This window comes from Pinus tabuliformis, chromosome 1_2 (genome assembly GCF_031772625.1).
Source record: "Pinus tabuliformis cultivar Carrire ecotype Pingquan chromosome 1_2, CPIR1, whole genome shotgun sequence".
NCBI lineage: Eukaryota > Viridiplantae > Streptophyta > Pinopsida > Pinales > Pinaceae > Pinus > Pinus tabuliformis.
In genome coordinates, this window is record NC_142298.1 from 925,830,021 (window position 1) to 925,851,542 (window position 21,522).

Sequence of the window (21,522 nt, forward strand, 5' to 3'; positions counted from 1 at the left end):
TTCCCTCGGGTCCAACCTTACCAAGATGTGTGCCACCTTCCTTTCCTTAGTCGCATGAAAGGACATATCAGCATCAAGGAAGGTACCCAGAATGTTTCCAATCGCCCTGAACACATCCATCGACCATAGCTGAGGAGCAAGGCCTTCCATCGACCAGAGCTGAGGAACAAGGCCTAGAAGGCACACCCACACAGGGATTTATTCCAATCTTTCTCTTTGGGTGTCAAAGAGAGGAGTCCATTTTTTAAAGAAAATTTGAGCTTTCCCAAAACCCCAGTTTCGTTTGAGAACCCATTCGACAGCTTCAACATTCGAGAATTTGACCATGAACCAACCCCTGGTCAGACAAATGACCTCCATCTGTGTAGCCGGACCAGCACTCCACTCATTTTTTATCCATTCAGAGATGTAATTATCTTTGAATTGCCTTCCCTTTACCTGTCCTACTATTATAGGCTCTGAAGCATCCATAACTTCATCCATTTGAATGTCAACCCCTAGAATCAAATTCCATCTTTCAAATTTCCTCCTAATCACTTTCCCCTTCTTCCTCTTCAGTCCAGAAGACTGACCATTCATGGAAGGTGCTTTTGATGAGCTTTCTTCACCATCTTGTATTTCAACCACCAAAATAGCATTCAGCAGCTCCTCCGGAACCAAATTATTGATGGGTAAAACCCCAAAATCCAAAGCCTACCCACCAGAGTCGTGAATAAGAGGTTGTCTACACTTCTTTGACCCCTACGAGCCAATATCCAATTGACCCACCAGTTTCAAACCCTGGCAAAGTAGAGCTGGAAACCCTAATCCATCCTTTCATGTTTCTGCCTGAAAATTCTAGTCTTTAGAAACATTTATGTCCAGAAAGCAAATGAACGTGCCTTCCCATTCACCACATCCTCTGCAGCTAATGAAAAAGGCTCAGAGAGGTTCATTGTGTATGTCGGAACATGAAGTTTTCCTTTTTGAGTCATGTACAAACTCAAGCCTGCAACTGAGCGCTCTAACCCCAACACTTCATTTAAGCAAGTTTGCAACCCTTCCTTTCTCTTAAGCCCACTACTCTTCACAATATCTTCCAACCCACCCATTAGAAACCAAGAATCAGAGACAACAAGTGGGGTTTTTGGGCTTACCAACAATTCCGCCGACAACCCAATTGTTTTCCCTGCCAAATGCACTACACTCTCTTGACCGGCGAGAACTCCAGTGTTCGGAAACCAGCAAACCGCCTTTGAGGAGAAAGGTTTTGACTCCTCCAGCAACCCTAGACCACTGCCTATGTTCCATGCCAGCTCTGTACCGCCACTTTTTCCAGGTGTAGACCTAGCTGGCAAGACAACCTTCTCTAAATTCTGTTGTGTCGGTTCCAAGCCCCATACTGACAAAATGTCCTTTGGTGTCGGCTCCAAATCCACATATTCCTTGGGTCTAACCATCCTGCTAACAGTTATGAGTGAAAAATAACTAAAAACCAACCACACTTATTCTATTGACCGATGTAACGGCTTGAGCAACGAAGATGTTGGATGTAAACCCAAAGTGCAAAGAAACCATAGAGATGTGAGGTGTGACCAGTAACCCTGTAGCGCTAATGATTTAAAAATCCCGGAGATAAAAATGAAAACTCCCTTCCAAAGCACGATTGTAATAGTAAATGTTCAAGAAAAATCGCAGAAATAATTGGTTGTAAACCCCAACCGGTCACCCTTCAGCGAGAATAAAGAAAAGCCGGGAAAAAGTTCATCCTAAACCCAAAACCTCGTAACACTCAAACAAAACCCACGGCTCCATGCCCTAGAGCATGGCCATCGAAACGTGGCTTCCCGAGAACCTGCAAACTGTCTCCCTCGACTCTCCCATTCCCGCCCTTCCTTTCCAACCTTTAGTTTATTTTTTTTATTATTTAATTTTGTTTTAACATTTTATTTATTTATGTTTTAATATTTTTAGAATATTTTTATGTTTTTAATTTAATTATTGAGTTTGATTTTATTTATTTGTTTTTTAATGTTTTGTTTATTTGGTGTTAATTTTTTAATTTTTTTTCTTAAATTATGTTTTTTTTTCAAATATTTTCTTGTATTTTCATTTATTTTTTTATATTTCCTTTTCTTAATGAGTTAATTTTGTTTTGTTTTTTTCTTACATTTTTAATGTTTTGTTTTATTTTATTTTTTTAATATATTTTTTATTTACTTTTTTTAACCCTTTTTTTAAGTTTAATTTTTTTGAATGTTTTAAATTTTGTTTTGTTTTGTATTTTTTTTTAATTATTATTATTATTATTTTATTTTTTTTTTCTGCAAGCTCTGTGACGATCCTCGACTAGCAACCTGACTCCACAATGTGGAAATTTAATGGTTGATTTTTAAGTTTTCATTGCAATGGGTCAAGTTCGCCTACGTTGCGTGTCAATTTGATGATTGATTTTGAAATTTTTGTTGTAATGTGTCAAGTTGCCTTAAATTAAGATTTTAAAATATCTATACTTATAGCATTTAAAAAATAAATTGCTCTTGGTATAATGGCTCTTTCATTCAGGTGTTCATTTTTAAAAAAAAGTAGTCATATAATTTTTCATAATACTATGGTTGAAATATGTTGAAAACTTGAGGTTTTGGGTAGTCATGATCTTTGGTTTTAATTCCATGGTTGAAAATTTGTCAAAATTTTAAGGTTTTTTTGAGTCATGATATTTTATCTTTATTGTTATGGTTGAAAACAATTATAAGCATAGAAATCCAAGGGTAGCGTTATAGGTGATTTCACACTCAATGATAATTGCATGTGATGTGATTTTTCTTAACTTTATTAGCTTGTTTCTTCCACTTGATTATATTAATGTTCTTTATCATCAAACAGCTAGCAAATCATAAAATATGTAGGCGATCAGCCAAGGCCAAAACCTCTCCAACATGAAAGGAAAAACCACGAGAATTCTTCTTCTTATAGAATCTTCAATTGATGAATTCTGAGACTTAGACCCTTGACAAACAACCCCTCCAAGACCAATTCAATCCTTGGTTCAAGTCAAAGTCAATTTCTTCTTGAAGATGTTGCAATTTCTCCTTTCCTAACCCTCTACCCTACAACTCAAGTCTAAAATTCTCGGCCTATCTCTCTACAACTTTCAACTCCTTCTAGGTGACTGCAATTTTCCCATGTGTGACCAAATTAGGGCAACTTCAGCCCTCCTTCTCCTTCGCTTGACTAGGGCCATCTTCCTTGTGACTTCAGCCTTCAATATAGGTTTCTTACTTGCCTTGTTTCGGACCTCTTGTGATGACTGTAATTTGTACTTGCTGCAGAGACATAAACCCTAGCCTCCTCGCACATGTGAACATAAAGTGGCCCAAAAATAGATCAGAAAAACTCTGCACTTCCTTCTTCCTTTGTTGGTTATTAGTCTTCATGTTTCTTGTTTATATCGAACTTCTTGTGCTTGAATGAATGTGTGCTTGAATGAGGTCAAGTGCTCCTTTATATAGCCCTTCTTAAGCCCTCAAATAGGCCAACTTCATCGTCTACAGAGGTTGACTTGCTCCTTCGTAGGCCAACTTGACATTGACTCAAATAATTTTTCTTAAAATATGTAACATGCCCCAGAAGGGTCTCTCATACATGACAAAGACTCTTTTGACTTGTAGACCACATGACAATTCCTAGAAACTCTCAATGGGAGACTTATCTACAAAAATAAAATTCCTTAGGCATGAAACCGATGTCTTAAGCATAACAAAAACAATTTTATTTTTCTTCTTTACATCAATTACATAAAATCATGATTACACATGTCATTATGAAGATCAAACCTAGTTACATATTTCAAAACTCTCCAAGTTGTTGCGGAAATCAAAGTTCATATTCTTCAAAGAGCAACTTAGAGTGCAGGAAAATGCATCCCTCCCAAGAGGAAACACTGCTAATCGAGAACACTAAGCATATGCCTTCCCCCATCTTTATGACTAGCCATGGACTTGGTGAAACGAGTTGTGCAACTAAACTCTTGGGTGAGGTTACTCTTTAAAGCCATGGACTTGGCTGAGTACATGCCCCAATATGCATCCTACCCACAAATCACCCTTATAAAGGGGTCATGGACTTGGTTAAGCTTGTTTTGATTGCCTCCCATCTTGGCCACATGAGAGAGGAGACTTAGGATTTGGATGATCTTTATCAAGGTCATTTTATCACTGCCATGGACTTGGTTGTGGTAAATTGATCTCCCCTAAGTATTGGATGCATGTATTCTACCACTTGATTATTGATGATCAAGTTAGGTGAGCGTCAGTCAGTTGACATAGGGTTTGGATGATCTTTACCAAGGTCATTTATGATTTCCATGGACTTGGTTGTGGTAAATCAATCTCCCTTCTTGTCATGTGGATTATTCTTCTTCTTCTAAGGATCGAGTCATCAATTTTTCAGCTGAGATGAGACAAGATTAACTTCTCCTATGTTGAAACATGTACATCCAAGATGATACTTATGGTGCAACCGAAAATTCCTCCCTGGCTGAGAGGGAGAGTTAAAATAGGCAGCTACAGGATGAATTTTCCCAAGGAGAAGCCCATCTACCCCAAGGAGGATTCATTCTTCTTCAAACAAAATTTAAATTTGGTCAAAAGAAATTTTCTATTTTGTGTTTTACAAGTTGGCCCAGTGGAAGATGACAAGTCTACCCCACCTAAGGAAATTACCCCTCCTTAACCACATATAAATAGGCATTCGTTGACATCACATGGAGACTCATCCATCACATCACTCATCACATTGAAAAGGTTCGATCTGATTTGAAAATTGCAAGATACATTCACACATGTGATGATCCTAATTGGATCATTATATTGTTTTTCATCCATCTCGATGCATTTGGAGTGGAAAAAATGGAGGAATCAGCTCACGGGACCATGTTTACTGGTGGGACCCAGTTTGGCAAAACGGGGTCCAAAACCTTCTGGGAGCGTTTTGAGGCATCATAAGACATTTTTTAGGGGTAAAATTTTGTCGCTGAAGTATAACCTCTTTTCATGCTATTCTACACATAGAAATCTCTCCAACGGCGCAAGAATCACGTCAATCGGAGTCAGTATGAAAAAGTTATGCCACTCAGAAGTTGACCTTCTTGTTTTCACACCTATAGTTCGGGAGATTCATGGAAAAGGGGCTAGCCACATGTTTGTGATGTAAAAGACTCTAGAAGAGTCTATTTCGTAACTCTAGTTAAGAGGTGATGTAGTCAAACTTAACCACTAGTAGGCTATCAAGTTGTGTTATAACTGAGCCACTAGGAGGAAGAGGCATTCCATTCTTTCGAGCGCATTTTGTTCCATAGTTGAGCAAAGATAGTCATGAGAGATAAGAGGTAGAGCACACAGAGAGGATCTGTGCACTATAACAGCCCATGGGCCATGGACATTACTTCTTCGTATCTACAGCGATATTTTCAAACAGAGAAATAGAGTGAAGCGGCCTCACCTTCCATTTGGGTTTTCTCCCAAAAGGGTTTCCCAGAGAGCATATCTTGTGTATTATGTGTGTGTAAGATTATTTTGTCATTCTCTACTTTTCTACTTGATTTACTTTTACATGCATGCACTATTATAGTTAATTTTACTGATCTAGAAATTAAATAAATTGTAATAGTGTAGAATCTCAAATTTTTAATATAATATTATCAGATCTATTGTGATGAACTGTCCAGTGGAATATCCACGACAGTTTATGGATCATTTGGTATCAAAGCAGGTTTCTTTGGGTATTTTGTGGAGATTGTAGGGATCTAGATCGGTGAGGCCAAAGATCGTAAAACCTTAATCATGGTCGATGAATCTAGAAGCAAACCTCGTGATCCTGCAGAGGTGAGGTTTTCGCGGCTCGAAGAACAAGTCGCGGATATAAACCGCAATGTAAACCTCCTCATGGTGGCCCTAAGCAATAAGATGGGGATATTTGGAGAAGAAGGGGGTTTGAATGCAAAGGTCAAATCAGAAGGGGGGTTGGGAGATAGGTAAGACGCAGATAACCAGCCGGAGAAAAAAAACAAAAAAAAAAAAAAGGAAGAAGAAGAAGAAGAAGATCAACCTAGTTCGAGTGTCGTGAACTAATCCATTTTTAAAGTGGAAGAAAAAAGCGATATCAATCCATACCATGGTGAGATTGACGCTCCGAAGCTAAACCACTAGTTGCAGCAATTGGAAGTTTATTTCAGTGTCCATCAGATCGAGGAAAGGCAGAAGATCTCATGCGCGTGGCTGAAATTAGAGGGTCGTGCACTGACTTGGTGGGAGAGCCACACGAAAACACTGAGGTTGGAGGGAGAACCTCCAGTCACAGTTTTATCCCATTGGGTATGCGGAAGACCAGTGGATCCGGTGGCATTACTTCGGGCAAAAGTCGGGCCAAAACATGTTGGAGTACACCACAGAATTCAGAAATATGGCTATAATGTTGGGTATCTCTCCAAAGAACCCAGATGTACTCCTCAAGTATTTGGGGGGTCTGCACCGCCATCTGCGTGAGCAAGTGATGTTGTTCAAGCCCAAAACGGTGGACAAGGCTTGTGTACAGGCACAGTACCTGGAGAACATAGGCCTGAAAAGAGCACAATCAAGTGGATCAAAGCAAAAGGAGCAACAAGACGCTTCTAAGGAGGGGAAGAAGAAGCAAAAAGGGGGAAAAGATAAAAAGACGGCAACCACAACACACTAGTGCAAAGATCCTAGCAACCACTGCAACATTGATGGCCATACAGAGGAGAAGTGTTGGAAATTGCATCCAGAGCTAAACCTGAAGAACAAGAAGAAAGATAATAAGAAGAAGAATCTCATGGCCACTGATTCGAGCAACCAAGTTGAAAGCAACTCAGATGTGGATGAGAAGATCGTTTGTACATTAGTGCAGAAGGAGGTGAATCTGAGTAGCCTTCAGCAACAGGAAGAGAAAGAAATGACCAAACTCTTCCATGTAAAGATACAGGTCAAGAAGACGAAGATTGATGCTCTCTTTGACTCAGGATCGCAAGAAAATCTCATTGCAGCAGATCTGGTCAAGAAGTTGGGGCTAGAAGTTCGTGATCATCCAAACCCATATCCACTAGGATGGGTACATAAGAATGCAAAGCTGCAGGTAACAAAACAGTGTAAAATTAGATTTGCTACCTGTGTTTATTTCATTGATGAAGTAGATATGTATGTGGTTCCCCTTGATGTATGTGGAGACGTGTTTGGGAGTCCATACATGTACATGCATGATGCAATATTCATGAAGAGTGGTAACCAGTATCGGCTCATCAAGGATGGAAAATCATTCATCATCAATGCGCACAAAGGCAAGTTGAAAATTTCACTGGTAAGTACCATCCAAGCCAAGAAAGTGATCAGTTCCAGCAAGAAGTATGTCTTATTTTTTTAAGAGAAAATCAGACTGTAGAGGAGTCGATAAGAGGCAAGGCATCCCTAGAGGGGTGTATTAAGAAACAAAAACAGCAATTGGAGTTGTTATAGGCATACAAGGATGTGTTCCAAGAGCCTAAAGGGCTACCCCCTAAGAGAGAAGTGGAGCATGAGATCCAGCTATTGCCAGATTCCTCGTTGCCAAATATTGGGTTGTACAAGCAGTTTTTTATAGAAGCAAGTGAGGTGAAGGAACAATTGCAGCAACTGTTGGAACAGGGTGTCATTCAACCGAGTACATCACCATGTGGGTCACCCATCATCATTGTGCCAAAGAAGGATGGGACTTTGCGGATATGTATAGATTACAGGGCATTGAATAAAATCACACTCAAGAACATATACCCCTTGCCCAGGATAGATGATCTGCTAGATCAATTGCAGCGTGCAAATTATTTCACAACGCTGGACTTGAAGTTTGGATATCCCCAGGTTCGAGTCAAAGAAGAAGATACATGGAACACTGCCTTCGAAACCAGGCAAGGTTTGTATGAGTAGTTAGTTATGCATTTTGGCCTATGTAATGCACCAGCTACATTAATGAGATTAATGAATTATGTATTGCGCCCTTTTATAGATTCATTTGTTATTGTCTATTTGGATGATACACTGGTATATAGTGATACCTGAGAAGAGCATATTTCACATTTAACGCAGGTGCTGGAAACATTGAAGAAGCACGAGCTGCTAGCAAATCTCAAGAAGTGCGAGTTTGTGCAGCAGTGCTTGGTGTATTTGGGATATGTGATTGGTGGAGGAGAATTAAAGATAGATCCTTCCAAGATGGAGGCCATCATGAAATGGTCGGTGCCTACTAATGTTACTGAGGTTAGGAGTTTCATTGGAGTAGCACAGTACCTGAGGAAATTCATAGCCTCGTTTTCAATGGTAGCAACACCACTCCATGCCATAACAGCGAGTGGCAAGAGTTTTCAGTGGAGAAAAGGTCAGCAGAAGGCTTTCGATGAGTTAAAGAAGAATATCAATGAAGCACCAATTATGGCATTAGCAAACTTGCAGCAGCCCTTTGAAGTGGAGACAGATGCGAGTGGGTATGTTATGGGAGTTGTCTTGATGCAAGGAGGAAGGCATGTTTGCTACCATTCTTAAGTAATTCATGGCACAGTTCTGAACTACCCTACCTACGATAAGGAGCTTTATGCCATGGTGCAAGCTATGAAGAAGTGGAAGAACTATCTAATGGGAAAGGAGACAATAATCCACACAAATCACCAGCCGTTATAGTACCTACATGCCCAAAATAAGCTATAGCAGACCAGGGACTACAAGTGGATGGGGTTTTTACAACAGTTTCATTTGGTGATCAAGTATAAGAAGGGAAACACAAACAAGTTGGCCGATATGCTTTCAATGCCACCACATCAAATATTACAGCTTTGGGGACTCTTATGCACATGGAGCCATTCACCCATGATGCATACAGAGAGGCATATTCAGAAGATGAGGACTTCAAGGAGGTATATCAACAGTTGCAGAGTTAGAGTCATGTGCATGATGGCGACAGCATTGTTGACTATCATCTCCAAGATGGGTTACTCTATAGGCTGGATAAGCTATGTGTTCCTAAAGGTGAACGTTTGCAACTAATTAGAGAGGCTCACACCTCCAAGGTCGCAAGGACCGTGGCTAACTTGAAGAGGTATGTGTATTGGCCCAAGATGCAAGAGCAAATAACTAGGTTCATAAGAGGATGCATGCTTTGTTGTACCAACAATCCTAGCAACAGGAAACAGGGTCTGTATCATCCCTTACCTGTACCTACTCGTCCTTGGGAAAGCATTTCCATGGACTTTGTGGGAGGTTTACCGACAACTAGGAAGGGACATGACTACCTGTTTGTGGTAGTTGACAGGTTTAACAAGATGTGTGTTCAGATGCCCTGTAAGACAAGAAGCAGCAAAATTGTTCTTTGGACAGGTTTGGGTACACTTTGGGATACCAAGGAGCATCATTTCAGATAAGGATACAAGATTTCTCAGTGCCTTCTGGACTAAATTGTGGGAGAAGATGGACAAGAAGTTGAAGAGATCTACAACATTCCATCCACAGAGAGATGGGCAGACAGAAGTAGTCAACGGGACTTTGGTGCAACTTCTGAAGGGGTTAAAACCAAAAGCATCTCAAGGCCTGGGATGAAAATCTGGTATATATACAATATTCTTATAACATAGTAGTCCACACTTCTACAGGAAAGTCCCCATTTGAAACTTGTTTTGGATATTTTCCACCTTCACCTTTGGATATTGCATATGAGCAGCAAGGAGGAATGAAGGAAGACCTTAGAGGAGATGCTTTGAGGGCTAAAAATTCTATAGAGAAGATCAGGAAGATCCATATACAGGTACAAGAAACACTGCAAAAGTCGCAGGAGAAGTATAAGGCCAAACATGATCAGCACAAAACAGAGAAACCATTCAAGGTGGGAGACAGAGTATGGCTACAGTTGAACAAGGAGAGGCTACAAGGAACTGGTAAGAAAATCAAGGCTCTCAGATACAGTCCCTTTAAGATACTGGAAAAGGTGGGTGATAATGCCTATCGACTCAGTTTACCACCATATATGCACATTTACTCAGTTGTAAATGCGGAGAATTTGAAAATCTATGAGCCTTCCATACTAGATCAAGAAGGGGAACATGTCCTACCTTTTGTGGAGGATTTGGCACCAGACGCTCAGGCACAGTTGACAGAAGATACAATTTTGCAGAAGAGGTCCAAAACTACAAGACAAGGGCAATAAGACCTTTGGCAAATTGGGTTGAAGGGACAACTTCCAAGCAAAACTAAATGGTACACCAAAGAGAAGGTGGAGAAAAAATTTCCTCACCTCATTCAGTGAAAGCTTTTGGGGACCAAAAGGCCCCCAAAATGGGGAGGTGTGATTCGAATTGGATCATTATATTGGTTTTCATCCATCTCCATGCATTTGGAGTGGAAAAAGTGAAAGAATCAACTCACAATACCATTTTTACTGGCGGGACCCAGTTTGGCAAAACGAAGTTCGAAACCTTCTAGGATCATTTTGAGGCATCAAACGACGTTTTTTTGGAGTAAAACTTTGATACTTGAATGTGAAACCTTTTCATGCTATTATACACACATAAATATTTCCAACGGCGCAATAATCACGTCAATCAGAGTCTGTATGCAAAAGTTATGCCAAATAGAAGTTGACCTCCCTGTTTTCACACCTATAGTTCGCGAGAATGTCGCGTCAGCCCCCATTATTCATGGAAATGGGGCTAGCCACGTTTTTTTGATGTATAAGACTCTAGAAGAGTCTATTTTGTAACTCTAGTTAAGAGTTGATGTAGCAAACTTAACCACTAGTAGGCTATCGGGTTGTGTTATAACCGATCCACTAGGAGGAAGAGGCATTACATTCTTTCAAGAGTATTTTGTTCCATAGTTGAGCAAAGAGAGCTAAGAGAGATAGGAGGTACAGCACACAGAGAGGATTTGTGCACTGTAGTAGCCCACGGGACACAGGGATATAGAACACTGTGAAAATTAATAGTGATTTCATGTGATGCGAAGTGCCTTGAGGGAGGACGAGTTACTCCAATATATAGTCTTCTTAAGGACCGAATGGGTGTCTCCTTGGGCAGGCCAACATGATCATAGGAAGGTTGATTTGGTAAACTTGTGGAGCCAAAAATATAATTTGAAATTTTGAAATTTTCTTTTGCAAAGGTCATGAAGAACATGTCTTTCAGAATTTTTCTTTTGACAAATAAATAAGGAATATAATTTATTTTGAGCATGTAGAACATGCTTTAAAAGTACATCAATAAAATATTAATTATGAAGATCAACCATAGCTACAAAATTCAACACAAGCTTCGAATCACAGTGAAATTTTCTCAATAAAGAATGCAATAGATTGATGGATTGATGGTACAATGGAATTTGGTAGAGTGTGTAAGAAGATATTTGTTCCTTGGCAATTGAGATCGAAGGGTTTATGGCCATGCCATACCACATTGAGGTGTTTTGGGGAGATTGCGTGCATGAAATTTGAATATAGAGGCCCAACTTTCATTGCTTTTAGAGATTACAATCTCTTGATAGAAATCTCTTAAGATTTCATCTCTAGCTATAGATTTGAAAATGATATGTCAACACGGATGGATTTATGTAGCTAGAGGACTAAACCTTCTAATCATTATCATAGCATAGTTAAGCCTTTTAATGAGAAAACAATAATGTTGTGGATGAAGGATAGGAATCTTGTCACAGATGTTAAGAACAAGATAGAACATATTCAAGGGATTCCAACCACTAAACAATGTATTAGCTTTGAAGGGAAACAATTGGAGGAATTTTCTTCATAGCTAGATTATCATATAAGCAAAGATTCTACACTATTTTTAGCTATTTGACTATGGAGGAACAATGGAACAAATGCACTATCTTCTTCAAAGTTGAATTCATTCAAGGATGTTATTTTTTTTTTCTCGGTAACAAAGCTAATCTATTAAATATTTACAGAGTACAAAATTACATCAGGTAAGACCCGTTTGCTTTTGCCCAGGCATAGACAAAATTAAGACTGTCCATAGACACACAAGCCCGCGCAGGGGATACAGAAAGAACTATCACCATTGACACAAAAAGGACTGTTCAGGTCGTCCCGCGCAGGGGAGACACAAAAAACCATCAGCTTTGACATTCTGAAAAAACATAGACTGAAACAACAACAAACCAGGAGACGGCAGCGTGCTTGCGCCCAGGTGGAGCAGGGGCGCCGGCGTGATTATTCACTCGGCTCATCCAGTGGCTCCTCCACAATTGGGCACCAGCCGTAGTAATCCGGCTCAGCATGTGTAGGCGAGGTCGCTTCCGCTTCCCCAGCGGTGGCTTTTGGAGCATTCTGGGATTGCGTGGATGTACCCTCAATGTTGGCTCGATTCTTGTCTTCCTGCTCCATCTCAACAGTCGGAGCTTGCTCTGCATCCCCCTGGTGGTCCTGCGTCCCATGCTCCTGAGCATCCATGGGGTCATCCACCTCAGGAGGGTTCTCGATGAACAGAATGGAGACATGAGCACTAATTCTCGGATTTGCCGTGGAGCTGGTGAAGTTGAAAATCGTGGAGCCGAAGGCTGGCAAGGAGGCCGAGCTGGATGCCTCTGCATCCATCTGTTGACCGGAGAGCAGGGGAGCGGCTCCAATGGAGCTTACCAGATTACAGTGGCAGCAGTGCCTCGTTTCATTTCTCACAGGTCTGCTCGAGCCCCCGCCTCTGGAGGAACCACGACGGCTCAGCAACCTTTGTCTGGGTTTCACCATAATGGTATGAGCCTCCCTGCCAATTGCCAGATGAGCCGGACCGTCGCAAACCAGAACCAACACAGTATTAGACTCCACCGCCTGAGAGGGGGCCGCTTCAACACCAGAGAGGCCAGCCAAGTGCAGAACGACCAAAATTCCATGCTCCCAACCGGATATAAACTCGCCATCGTCACCTACCCACCTCGACTTCCCATCCGCCATAACTGCATCAATGCTCTGGGCATTCACTTCTGCCGGCCCCCGTCCCTTCGTTTTAAACCAGGAATGTGCCAGTTGTCCTCTCTCATGGAAGGCCACGTGATGCCCATGGAGCGGCATGTGGCTAGCTTCCATCTCCCGTCCCATCGCGTTAAACACCCGCATCCGGGGCATTCAAGGATGTTATTGATCTAAGACATCTTGTTAATTAATTCAAAGCCATGTCATGCCAAGTCCATATATCATGGAAAAATCTAATAAGGTACTAGCTTTGAAGATCTCTTATTCGATTGTCAACGAATACCTTGATTTATTAAAAAAAATGAATGTAATTTGTTGTATTAATAATTTTGGCCTCATACTACCAATGGATCTACTACAATTGAGCCAATAAATGCAAGGCATATTTCTACTCTAAAGGTTTTTCTAGTAATACAACTTTTTGATCAAGCTGATTATCAAAAAAACCTTGAAGAGGGGAATTGGTTTTGGGGAAGAGCAAGTACTTTCATTACCCTGTGATACTTGGATTTTGGCCCTTTCACTATGATTGTTTCTAAAATGCCAAACTAGGTTCATCTCATAATTTGCCTCATTCTTATTGGCATCCTTTAACACTCAAATATTGGAAATACTTTGGGTAAACTCCTAAATGCAGATTTTCAACATGCATACTTGGGTATTGTTATTTATGCTCAATGTATGGAGATTGATCTTAGTAAAGGCCCTTGAGACAAGATGTATCTAAAACAAGATAAACATCAATGGATTCAAGTGTTGGATTTGTCATTAAGTAGCTCTCATCTACAAGAATCGTGCCCTCAATATAAATTACATCCAAAGAGGAAAGAAGAATTATTCTTCCAAATCCTAAAGTTAGCAACCATTTGAGCTACCATTCTTAGACTCTAAAAATAATCCAAGTATAGAAGATAGATCTTCTCAAGATGTAGAAAACAAGAACAAAGAAGAAATAGTGGAGAAGAATGAAAAATAAATCAATTAAAAAGATTCAAGAAGCAATGAACCCTAGAAATCGATCCACTGCGATATTGGGATGGATAGAAAGATCTAGAGTCCAAAAATTCAAATTTTGATAAGGAAATGGGTGTGCTCACAAATGATATGTAAGTGGTTATCATAGGCTCTTCTATGGGGGGTGGACAAAAGTCAAAAAAAAAAAGGAAAAAGAAAATGGTTCAAATGGAGCTCAGTATTCAATAACAATTTTTGTTCCCTATTTGTTAAATGTATTTTCTTTTGAGCTAAAATATTTTTATTTTTATAACAGGTTTCCTTGTGGATCTTTATAGAGATTCTTGCGATATTAAAAAGCATTTGAAAAATGTAATTTTGTTTTCTTTAAATAAAATTAGGATTTCACTTAATGAATTTAAAATAGAGTGAGAGAGAATTCATAATATTTATGACAAAAGGGACCAGAGATGTGTTATGCTCTTAAAATGTTAGGTATAAGAGATGTCTCTATTTGTTTTGTATTCATAAATAAAGCATACCACTTTTTTTTTTAAGTTTAAAATAGATTTTTTATCTATTTTAATTTTTGTATAACAAAAAGGGGAAGCAAGTGCCCTCAAAGAATAATTGAAGGACAATATGCACGGCATCTAAGAATTGTTCCCAACAATTTAGAAAAAGCATATGCTCTTTTGCAGGGCATTATCATAACTCATACATTCTATCCAAGGCATCTTGTTCAAGAGAACTAGTTTATCATTATAAGACATGCAATTTGAAACAAAGACCAAAGACCTCAAACTGGAAGACATTCTTAGCAAAATTATTTTGGTCAAAAAAATGAATTGCAAGTTTGAATGGCTTCACATGCAACAACATAATATCAAATTAGCTACCCAAGTAAGCAAAATACAATTATTTTCAATTAATGGGCAACTTGTCAACCAACCAATTCCCTAACCTTAAGGGCCTCAATCCCTTTGTATCTTGTAAATCTTTATATGAATTGAATATTATGGATGGTTTTGAAATTGTAAATCATGAATAGCAAGTTAATGTAACTCTTTGGCATTACAAATCTCAATATGAGTTGCGTATTTTGGGTGATTTTGAATTGTAAATCATGAATAGTAAGTTACTTCAAGTCCTTGACACTAGAGGAATTATCTACTTATGTAGAGAGGAGTTGCTCTTATCCACCCCACCCGAGTCTCAATCCCACCAAGATTGACATGCTCGCACCTTGGGAGTAATTTCTACATGAAAGATAACCAACTCACCTAGACACGGGTGGATTTTATGTGAATATAGCTAGTATCTATCTCTAGTACAGTGAACCACACATAATAATAATAATAATAATAATAAAATTATCTACTTATGTAACCTATCTGCATGCATTTGCCATGGCCTTATATATAAATAAAATTCATCAGCTTTTATTTAAATAAACACAAATACATTCAACTCTTGAGTTATTTAAGGTCACAGTTGAAACATGTTACAAATTGGCTTGTTCTAACTGCAATTACACAATCCAATTGTGTCGAGGGCGTTAAAGAGTGTTGAATCTATTTCTAGACTAGAATTAGCAATTTCATCTATTACAATATCGCAATTTTGGCAAAGATTGCTCAGTGGAAATTCAATGACAGTGAACCAAAAAAGGTAAAAGAAAAATGTTTAACATTCTTTTTTAAGTGTTTTGAATTAAAATAAATACATGTCAGCGTTCCAACATATTAACAAAAATATCCACAAAATGTAGAATGGTCAACAACAAAATGTTTTATCAAGGCACTCTTTGTGTGGAGGTTACTGATTTGAAATCATATAGGTAAAAAAAAACCATTCATGTTTAAAGATTGATATGGCACTAGCCTAGTGCAATTTCTAAATAATTTTGACAGCTCAAAAACCCTAAATCACAATTCTTAGCCAAAGGCTAGTCTCACTGTTAAGAACAAACTAGCAAAAAAAAATACAAACAAAAAATGATTATAAATATACCCAACACAACACAAATAAATTTATGTAAGTTCACACCAGGATTTTTTAAGTGGTTGGAATTGAAATGAATCTATGTTAATATTCCAAAAAAACATGTTCAAATGATAGTGAACAGATTTTAAAAACTTCATATAAATATGAAATTGCCATTCTACTTGTCATATTATTTAGTATAAATATCACCTTGCAGTAAAAGCACCTTATCATGTAAAATGTTGCATGTGTTGTTTGAAAAATCATTGTGCCCAAGAACGAAATTGTTTTGATTAAATTTGCATGTCTATAAGATAAGGAAATGTATTTCCTCTAGTTCCCCATGTAGACAGACAGATGGCAAGTATATTAACCCAATGGTTCAACCGATTGTTAACAATGTTGCTGCGTATATGGCTAGTTCCGTACTAGCAGCTGACCAGTTCAAATTGCCTTCAGTGAAACACACTAGTCTACACCAACACTAGCAGGTGACCAGTTCAAATTGCCTTCAGTGAAACACACTAGTCTACACCAACACTAGCAGGTGACCAGTTCAAATTGCCTTCAGTGAAACACACTAGTCTACACCAACACTAGCAGGTGACCAGTTCAAATTGCCTTCAGTGAAACACACTAGTCTACACCAACGGGCTTATTAGGGATCTCATCCACAAGAATGGAAAAGCATCCCTTGCATTTTTTCCCCCACAATATTTTACTTGGAAAAAAGGATAGCACGCATAACAATGCTGAACCAACAATCTGTTTAAATAGTTAAACTACATCTATATGTACTTCCTTCCCAGACAAACAAACAACAAACAGAACAGTTACAATACAAGGCTCTGCTGCAAACACAGAACTGTACACACGGCAGGAAGTAACCTGCAGATACAAGTGTATTCCAGCAAAAAGACCACCGACAGATTGAAAAGGGCAGTGGTTACAAGAACAGAAAATGGAATTCATATTTACATAGAAAAACATGTATTTCATGTACCTCCGTTCACTCTGGCTTACCAAAGAGAGGCGAAGGGTAGAGGAGGCACCCTTGTAACACCTTGTAAATTTCTCAGTTAGGGTATAGTAGAAGATAACTTCATGACATGGTTTATTTCAGTATCAGATAGATTTTCAAGGTATACAACATGCATTGCCTGTGCATTGTGCTGCTGAGATTGCATAGAAACCAAAGAAGGGGGCAAAAAAGGAAGGAGGTTTTTCGGCTACTAATGTAACCTGATATAAGAGATCTAAATGAAAACCAATTTATCTATTTAGAAACTTTTTAAGTTCACAAAAATACCGACTGCCAAATTAGCTGTCTATATCACTAAGAAAAGAGAAATCATCTAAACCTCGGTTACATCAAAGTTTATAATACATTCTCCCAGCATAATATGCAGAAGCAAGCATGTAAAGGCAAAACTAATCTGAATGCTTTTACTTGATTTCCCCATAATGTTCAAAAACCTCCACCATAACTGCCACTCGAACCATACCCAACTGCAGTACCCCCAGCAGCACCATATGCTGGAGTTCTACCTGCATTTGGACACTCTCTTGCCCAGTGACCACCTTGACCACATTTATAGCATGATGTACCTGTATTTGTCCCTGAATTCCCATATCCCCCGCTAGCGCTACCACCAGAATATCCAACCATGCCATCGGGGCATTCTCTTGCAAAGTGACCACTTTTTCCACACTTGTAACATGAATTTGATGCTGAATTCATGTTAGAGCTCCCATTCGACACTCCTCCATAACCACCCATGTTGCCAAAGTATCCACCACCTTGATTTGCACCCATCCCATTGCCACCAAAATTCATATTTGAATTGCTTCCGAAACCACTGCTGGCATATCCTGCATTAGTCCCCATATTTGTAGTGGGCATTGCTGGTGTATTATTAGACTCTCCTCTGGACAGTTTGCCAATTAGATCTAATAAAAACTTACTCTCAGTTGAATAATCCAATTTTTCTGCTTTAATAACAGTGGACTTCACTCGTTGTTCATCACTGTATGTTTCCTCTTTTATTTTCAATTTGAACAAATACTGATTGAAAAGCACCTTACGAATAATTTCCCCAAATTTGATATCATCTTGTTCTTCATGCTTCAGCATGTATAGGTCCTTGGCGCTGACCCCCATAATTTCCTCCCCCGCTTCTTGAAAAGCTGTGATCCATGTTAACCCAGTATGGTCTTGAACCTGAGCCTGAAGCAGGTATCTGTAATCACAGTCAGGAAAATTGCGATCACATCTTTCACAATGCCAAGTTCCATCTCCGTAATTACTCACCTTTTTGTTGCACCGCCTGTCCCCAACCATCAAAGGGCAAGCAGTGTAACAAAAGTTGTCGACCTTAATAAAAGATATGGTAGCTTTTACCGAAATCCAATCAGGTTTATCAGATTTACCAAGCCCCTCATCTTTAATCTGAGCCACCGTCTTTCGCGTGTCAACTCGGCCACCAACAGTGCCCTCTTTTGTTAAGGAATGAGATGCAGTATTCTTTCCCACCCTTTCAAACCAGTCCCTCAACCTGTGCGCTTCTTGAAATTCGGGGTTTATATAAAGTTGGCTTGATGAAATTGTCCCCACGGATTTCCCACTAAACTCACTTACGCGGCCAGCCTTCACAGCCAAAATGGGGAAACCTCCTGAATCACACATCTCTTGAAGTTGCTGACCTTCCTTATTGCAGAAGGCACCCCACATCGTTACCTCCACACTGCAGACTGACATGTCTTTCAGCTGAAGAGTTCTTTTTTGAGTCTCAATTCCATTTTTCCGCATTATGGTGTTTGAGGGATTAATCGAGGTTACAACACCAATAATATCAACCATAGCATTAGTCTCCATGTGCTCAATTTCACTGATTGGCCTGAAGTTAAAATTCTGCTTTGGTATTGAGATATCCTCCTCCAAGCAGGGCTCTACTGTTGAAGTAGAGTCCAGAACAATTTCCCATTCATTGTTTAGATGGTTGAAGTTCTTCTGTGCTGGTTTAAGACTTCCCTTGGAAACCATGTAAACTTTCCCAGCCTCTATCCGATCATAAAACTGGTCTGCAACTGAGTTAAAGCATGTTACGCGTATTTCCCCTCCTTCAGAGTCTAGAAGATCAATACTGAAGACTTTCCCATCTCCTTTTGCATTGTTGAAACGCCTAAGATCCCCCTTGGCAGTAACTCTAGCCTTAATTGTCCACCGTCCTTGGTAAGGATTCAATGCTGCAATAGGAATTATCCTTGCAGGTGCTTCATTTCTTGCTATTGGTCCTCTGTTAGAATACATTGGTGGTGGTTGATAGGAGGGAGCAACACCTTGACGACCATATGAATTTGACTGAGCATTCAATCCTCTTCCAGCTGCTACACCAAGTCCAGCACTTAAAGAGTTCTGCACTGGATTTGCAACTGGCTGAGAAGGCTTTGCGTATGAACCAGCTACAGAAATATTGGGAGGTCCAGTTGTGGTAATACTGGCATCATTTTTTGGATAGACCCCACTTACAGATTGACCTACCGAATTTGGATTTGCCCCGGCCCTGAACCCTGCAGCATAAGAACCCCCATATGACTGTCCAGGTTGAAGATGCTGTGGATGTTGAGACTGGGGTGCTTGTTGCATTGGCATAGATGCCCGCTGCTGCTGCTGCTGCTGGGCATTTGCATCAGTCAGCTGTTTTGGATCACCAACTATCTCACACTTAACAACTACAACATCCATATTCAAAACTATGATAATCCTGCGAAAGGGGAAAAACGCACAAATTATCCGTATAATCGATAGCGTAAAGCAATTCAGGCAACTGAATTACAGAATAAGTTCACAGGCAAAGTATTTTAAAATTATATTCATTTTTAAGATTTTTCATAACTATGCAGAGCAATAATATAAGACATGATGTGCAAGAAATTTTGGCAGTTAGGGTGAATATCCAGGAAGGGTTCAATTAAAATATTCAACAAATTCGATACTGTAAAAAAAACAGTTAAAATTTAATACCAAAAAGGCTTAACTTACTTGCGATTTTGTACAGAATTACAGATGTATTCAGTCAATTGAACAACAGAACCTTTCTCAACCCGCCCTGCTTTCACATACTCATTGAGCTGCGTTGCGAGCATTGCCTGCTGCATAAAGGACCCATCAGAGAGCACCATTCTGTACCGTTCCTGCATGCTCTGCGCTGAGCCGATCTGCTTAATGTCCAAAACTTGCACCATAGGCTTAAGATCCACAACCCCACTGTTCAAGGCCGAAATGGCATTGGGCGTCAAAGTCGCCGCCATTGGTTCAATTTTAATTTTGTGAGACAATAACTTGTTTTAATTTTAACCTCCCTCCAGTAAAACCGTATAGCTCGTTTCTGCAATTGCAGCCTCTGTTCAGCAAAAGTTTTACATCATTTTAGATACCCTTTTTACGCAATAAAAACTTTTAGCTCTAAGTTCAGAAAATGTTCAAGAAGAGCTTCGTTTTGGGTGTTATTAGCTCGACAAAGAAATTTAAGCTATTTTCACATAATCCCTTGATTTAATTCTAATTTCAGCCTCAAAACCATACAACTGATTCAGAAATAAATATTAGAAACAAAATAAATAAATAAATAACTTGATTTTTAAAGCAGTTAAGTCGAACTTTGCAATTTAATTTATATTTCTCAGCGAAATCGTTAATTCTGAATCCAGTCCTGTCCTCGCAACGTGTTAAGCCTCTGTCCACCTTGCAGAACAAGGTTTTCACTTAACTTTGAAGGGAGGAAATCATTTGAGTTGAGTTGTAAACACAGATCCTTTCGGAAATAACTAGAAAATGGAAATGAACAACAAAACCCATCATTTTGAATAAAACGCCCAACATTATACAAACTAAAACCCTGCAAACCTTGGATGTCGCAGCTCAAACGAAACCAACGACTTACATGTCCAAGTTACTGCAACTATAAAGATCTTTCAACAAAACTAGAGAGCAAAATACATGTAGCTGTATTCGCCAAATCTTTAACGAGTTGGAAAATAAAACTTTTAAGAATTGGGAAATTACCAGTTCAACGCCAGATTAAATGATTCAAGAGCCTCCAGAGAGCGCGGCAGTCTTTAGTGTTGATAAGAAGTGGATCAAAGTGAGTTCTGCCGCGACAAATATCCATCCATCTAGCGCTCCAGTGGCTTCTGGGGTACGAGGGTTTGAAATGACTGATATGACTATTCTCTTCAATTTGTCATTTCACGGATTCCCGCCAAGTAACACCGTTAGAATTGACGGCTTATTTGATGGATAGAGTTATGGCCTGACGGACACCGTTAAGCCATGCAATGAGTGACGCAATTTTAGCGCGAGCGGGAAAATCTGTCGATAAGGATCGCAAGTATGCTTTTAAGATCCAAGCAGCGAGGCATTGCGCGGTCCTTGGCCGGGTTGGAATTTCAAAAGCAATCAGTAGGTTAAATTCAATGGTTTTGATAACTATATTAGCTACGTGTATTTTTTTTTGTTTTTTTAGTAACATAACAATTATTTATTTGTAGATTTATAAAGGAAATTGTTTTTTAATTAGAATTCAGGGATAC

At 39.3% G+C, this 21,522-nt stretch overlaps 1 protein-coding gene across 1 annotated transcript; it reads right to left on the reverse strand.

The window, feature by feature from the left end:
* Positions 1-17,187: 17,187 nt before the first annotated feature.
* Positions 17,188-21,282, reverse strand: LOC149208986 (replication protein A 70 kDa DNA-binding subunit A-like). Its single transcript, XM_089396237.1, has 3 exons — positions 20,996-21,282; positions 19,973-20,333; positions 17,188-19,694 (listed from the first exon to the last, which is right to left on the reverse strand). Exons 2-3 carry the CDS (start codon positions 20,239-20,241, stop codon positions 17,399-17,401), a joined length of 2,565 nt encoding a protein of 854 aa, XP_089252363.1. The 5' UTR covers positions 20,242-20,333; positions 20,996-21,282; the 3' UTR covers positions 17,188-17,398.
* Between the last annotated feature and the right edge of the window lie 240 nt (positions 21,283-21,522).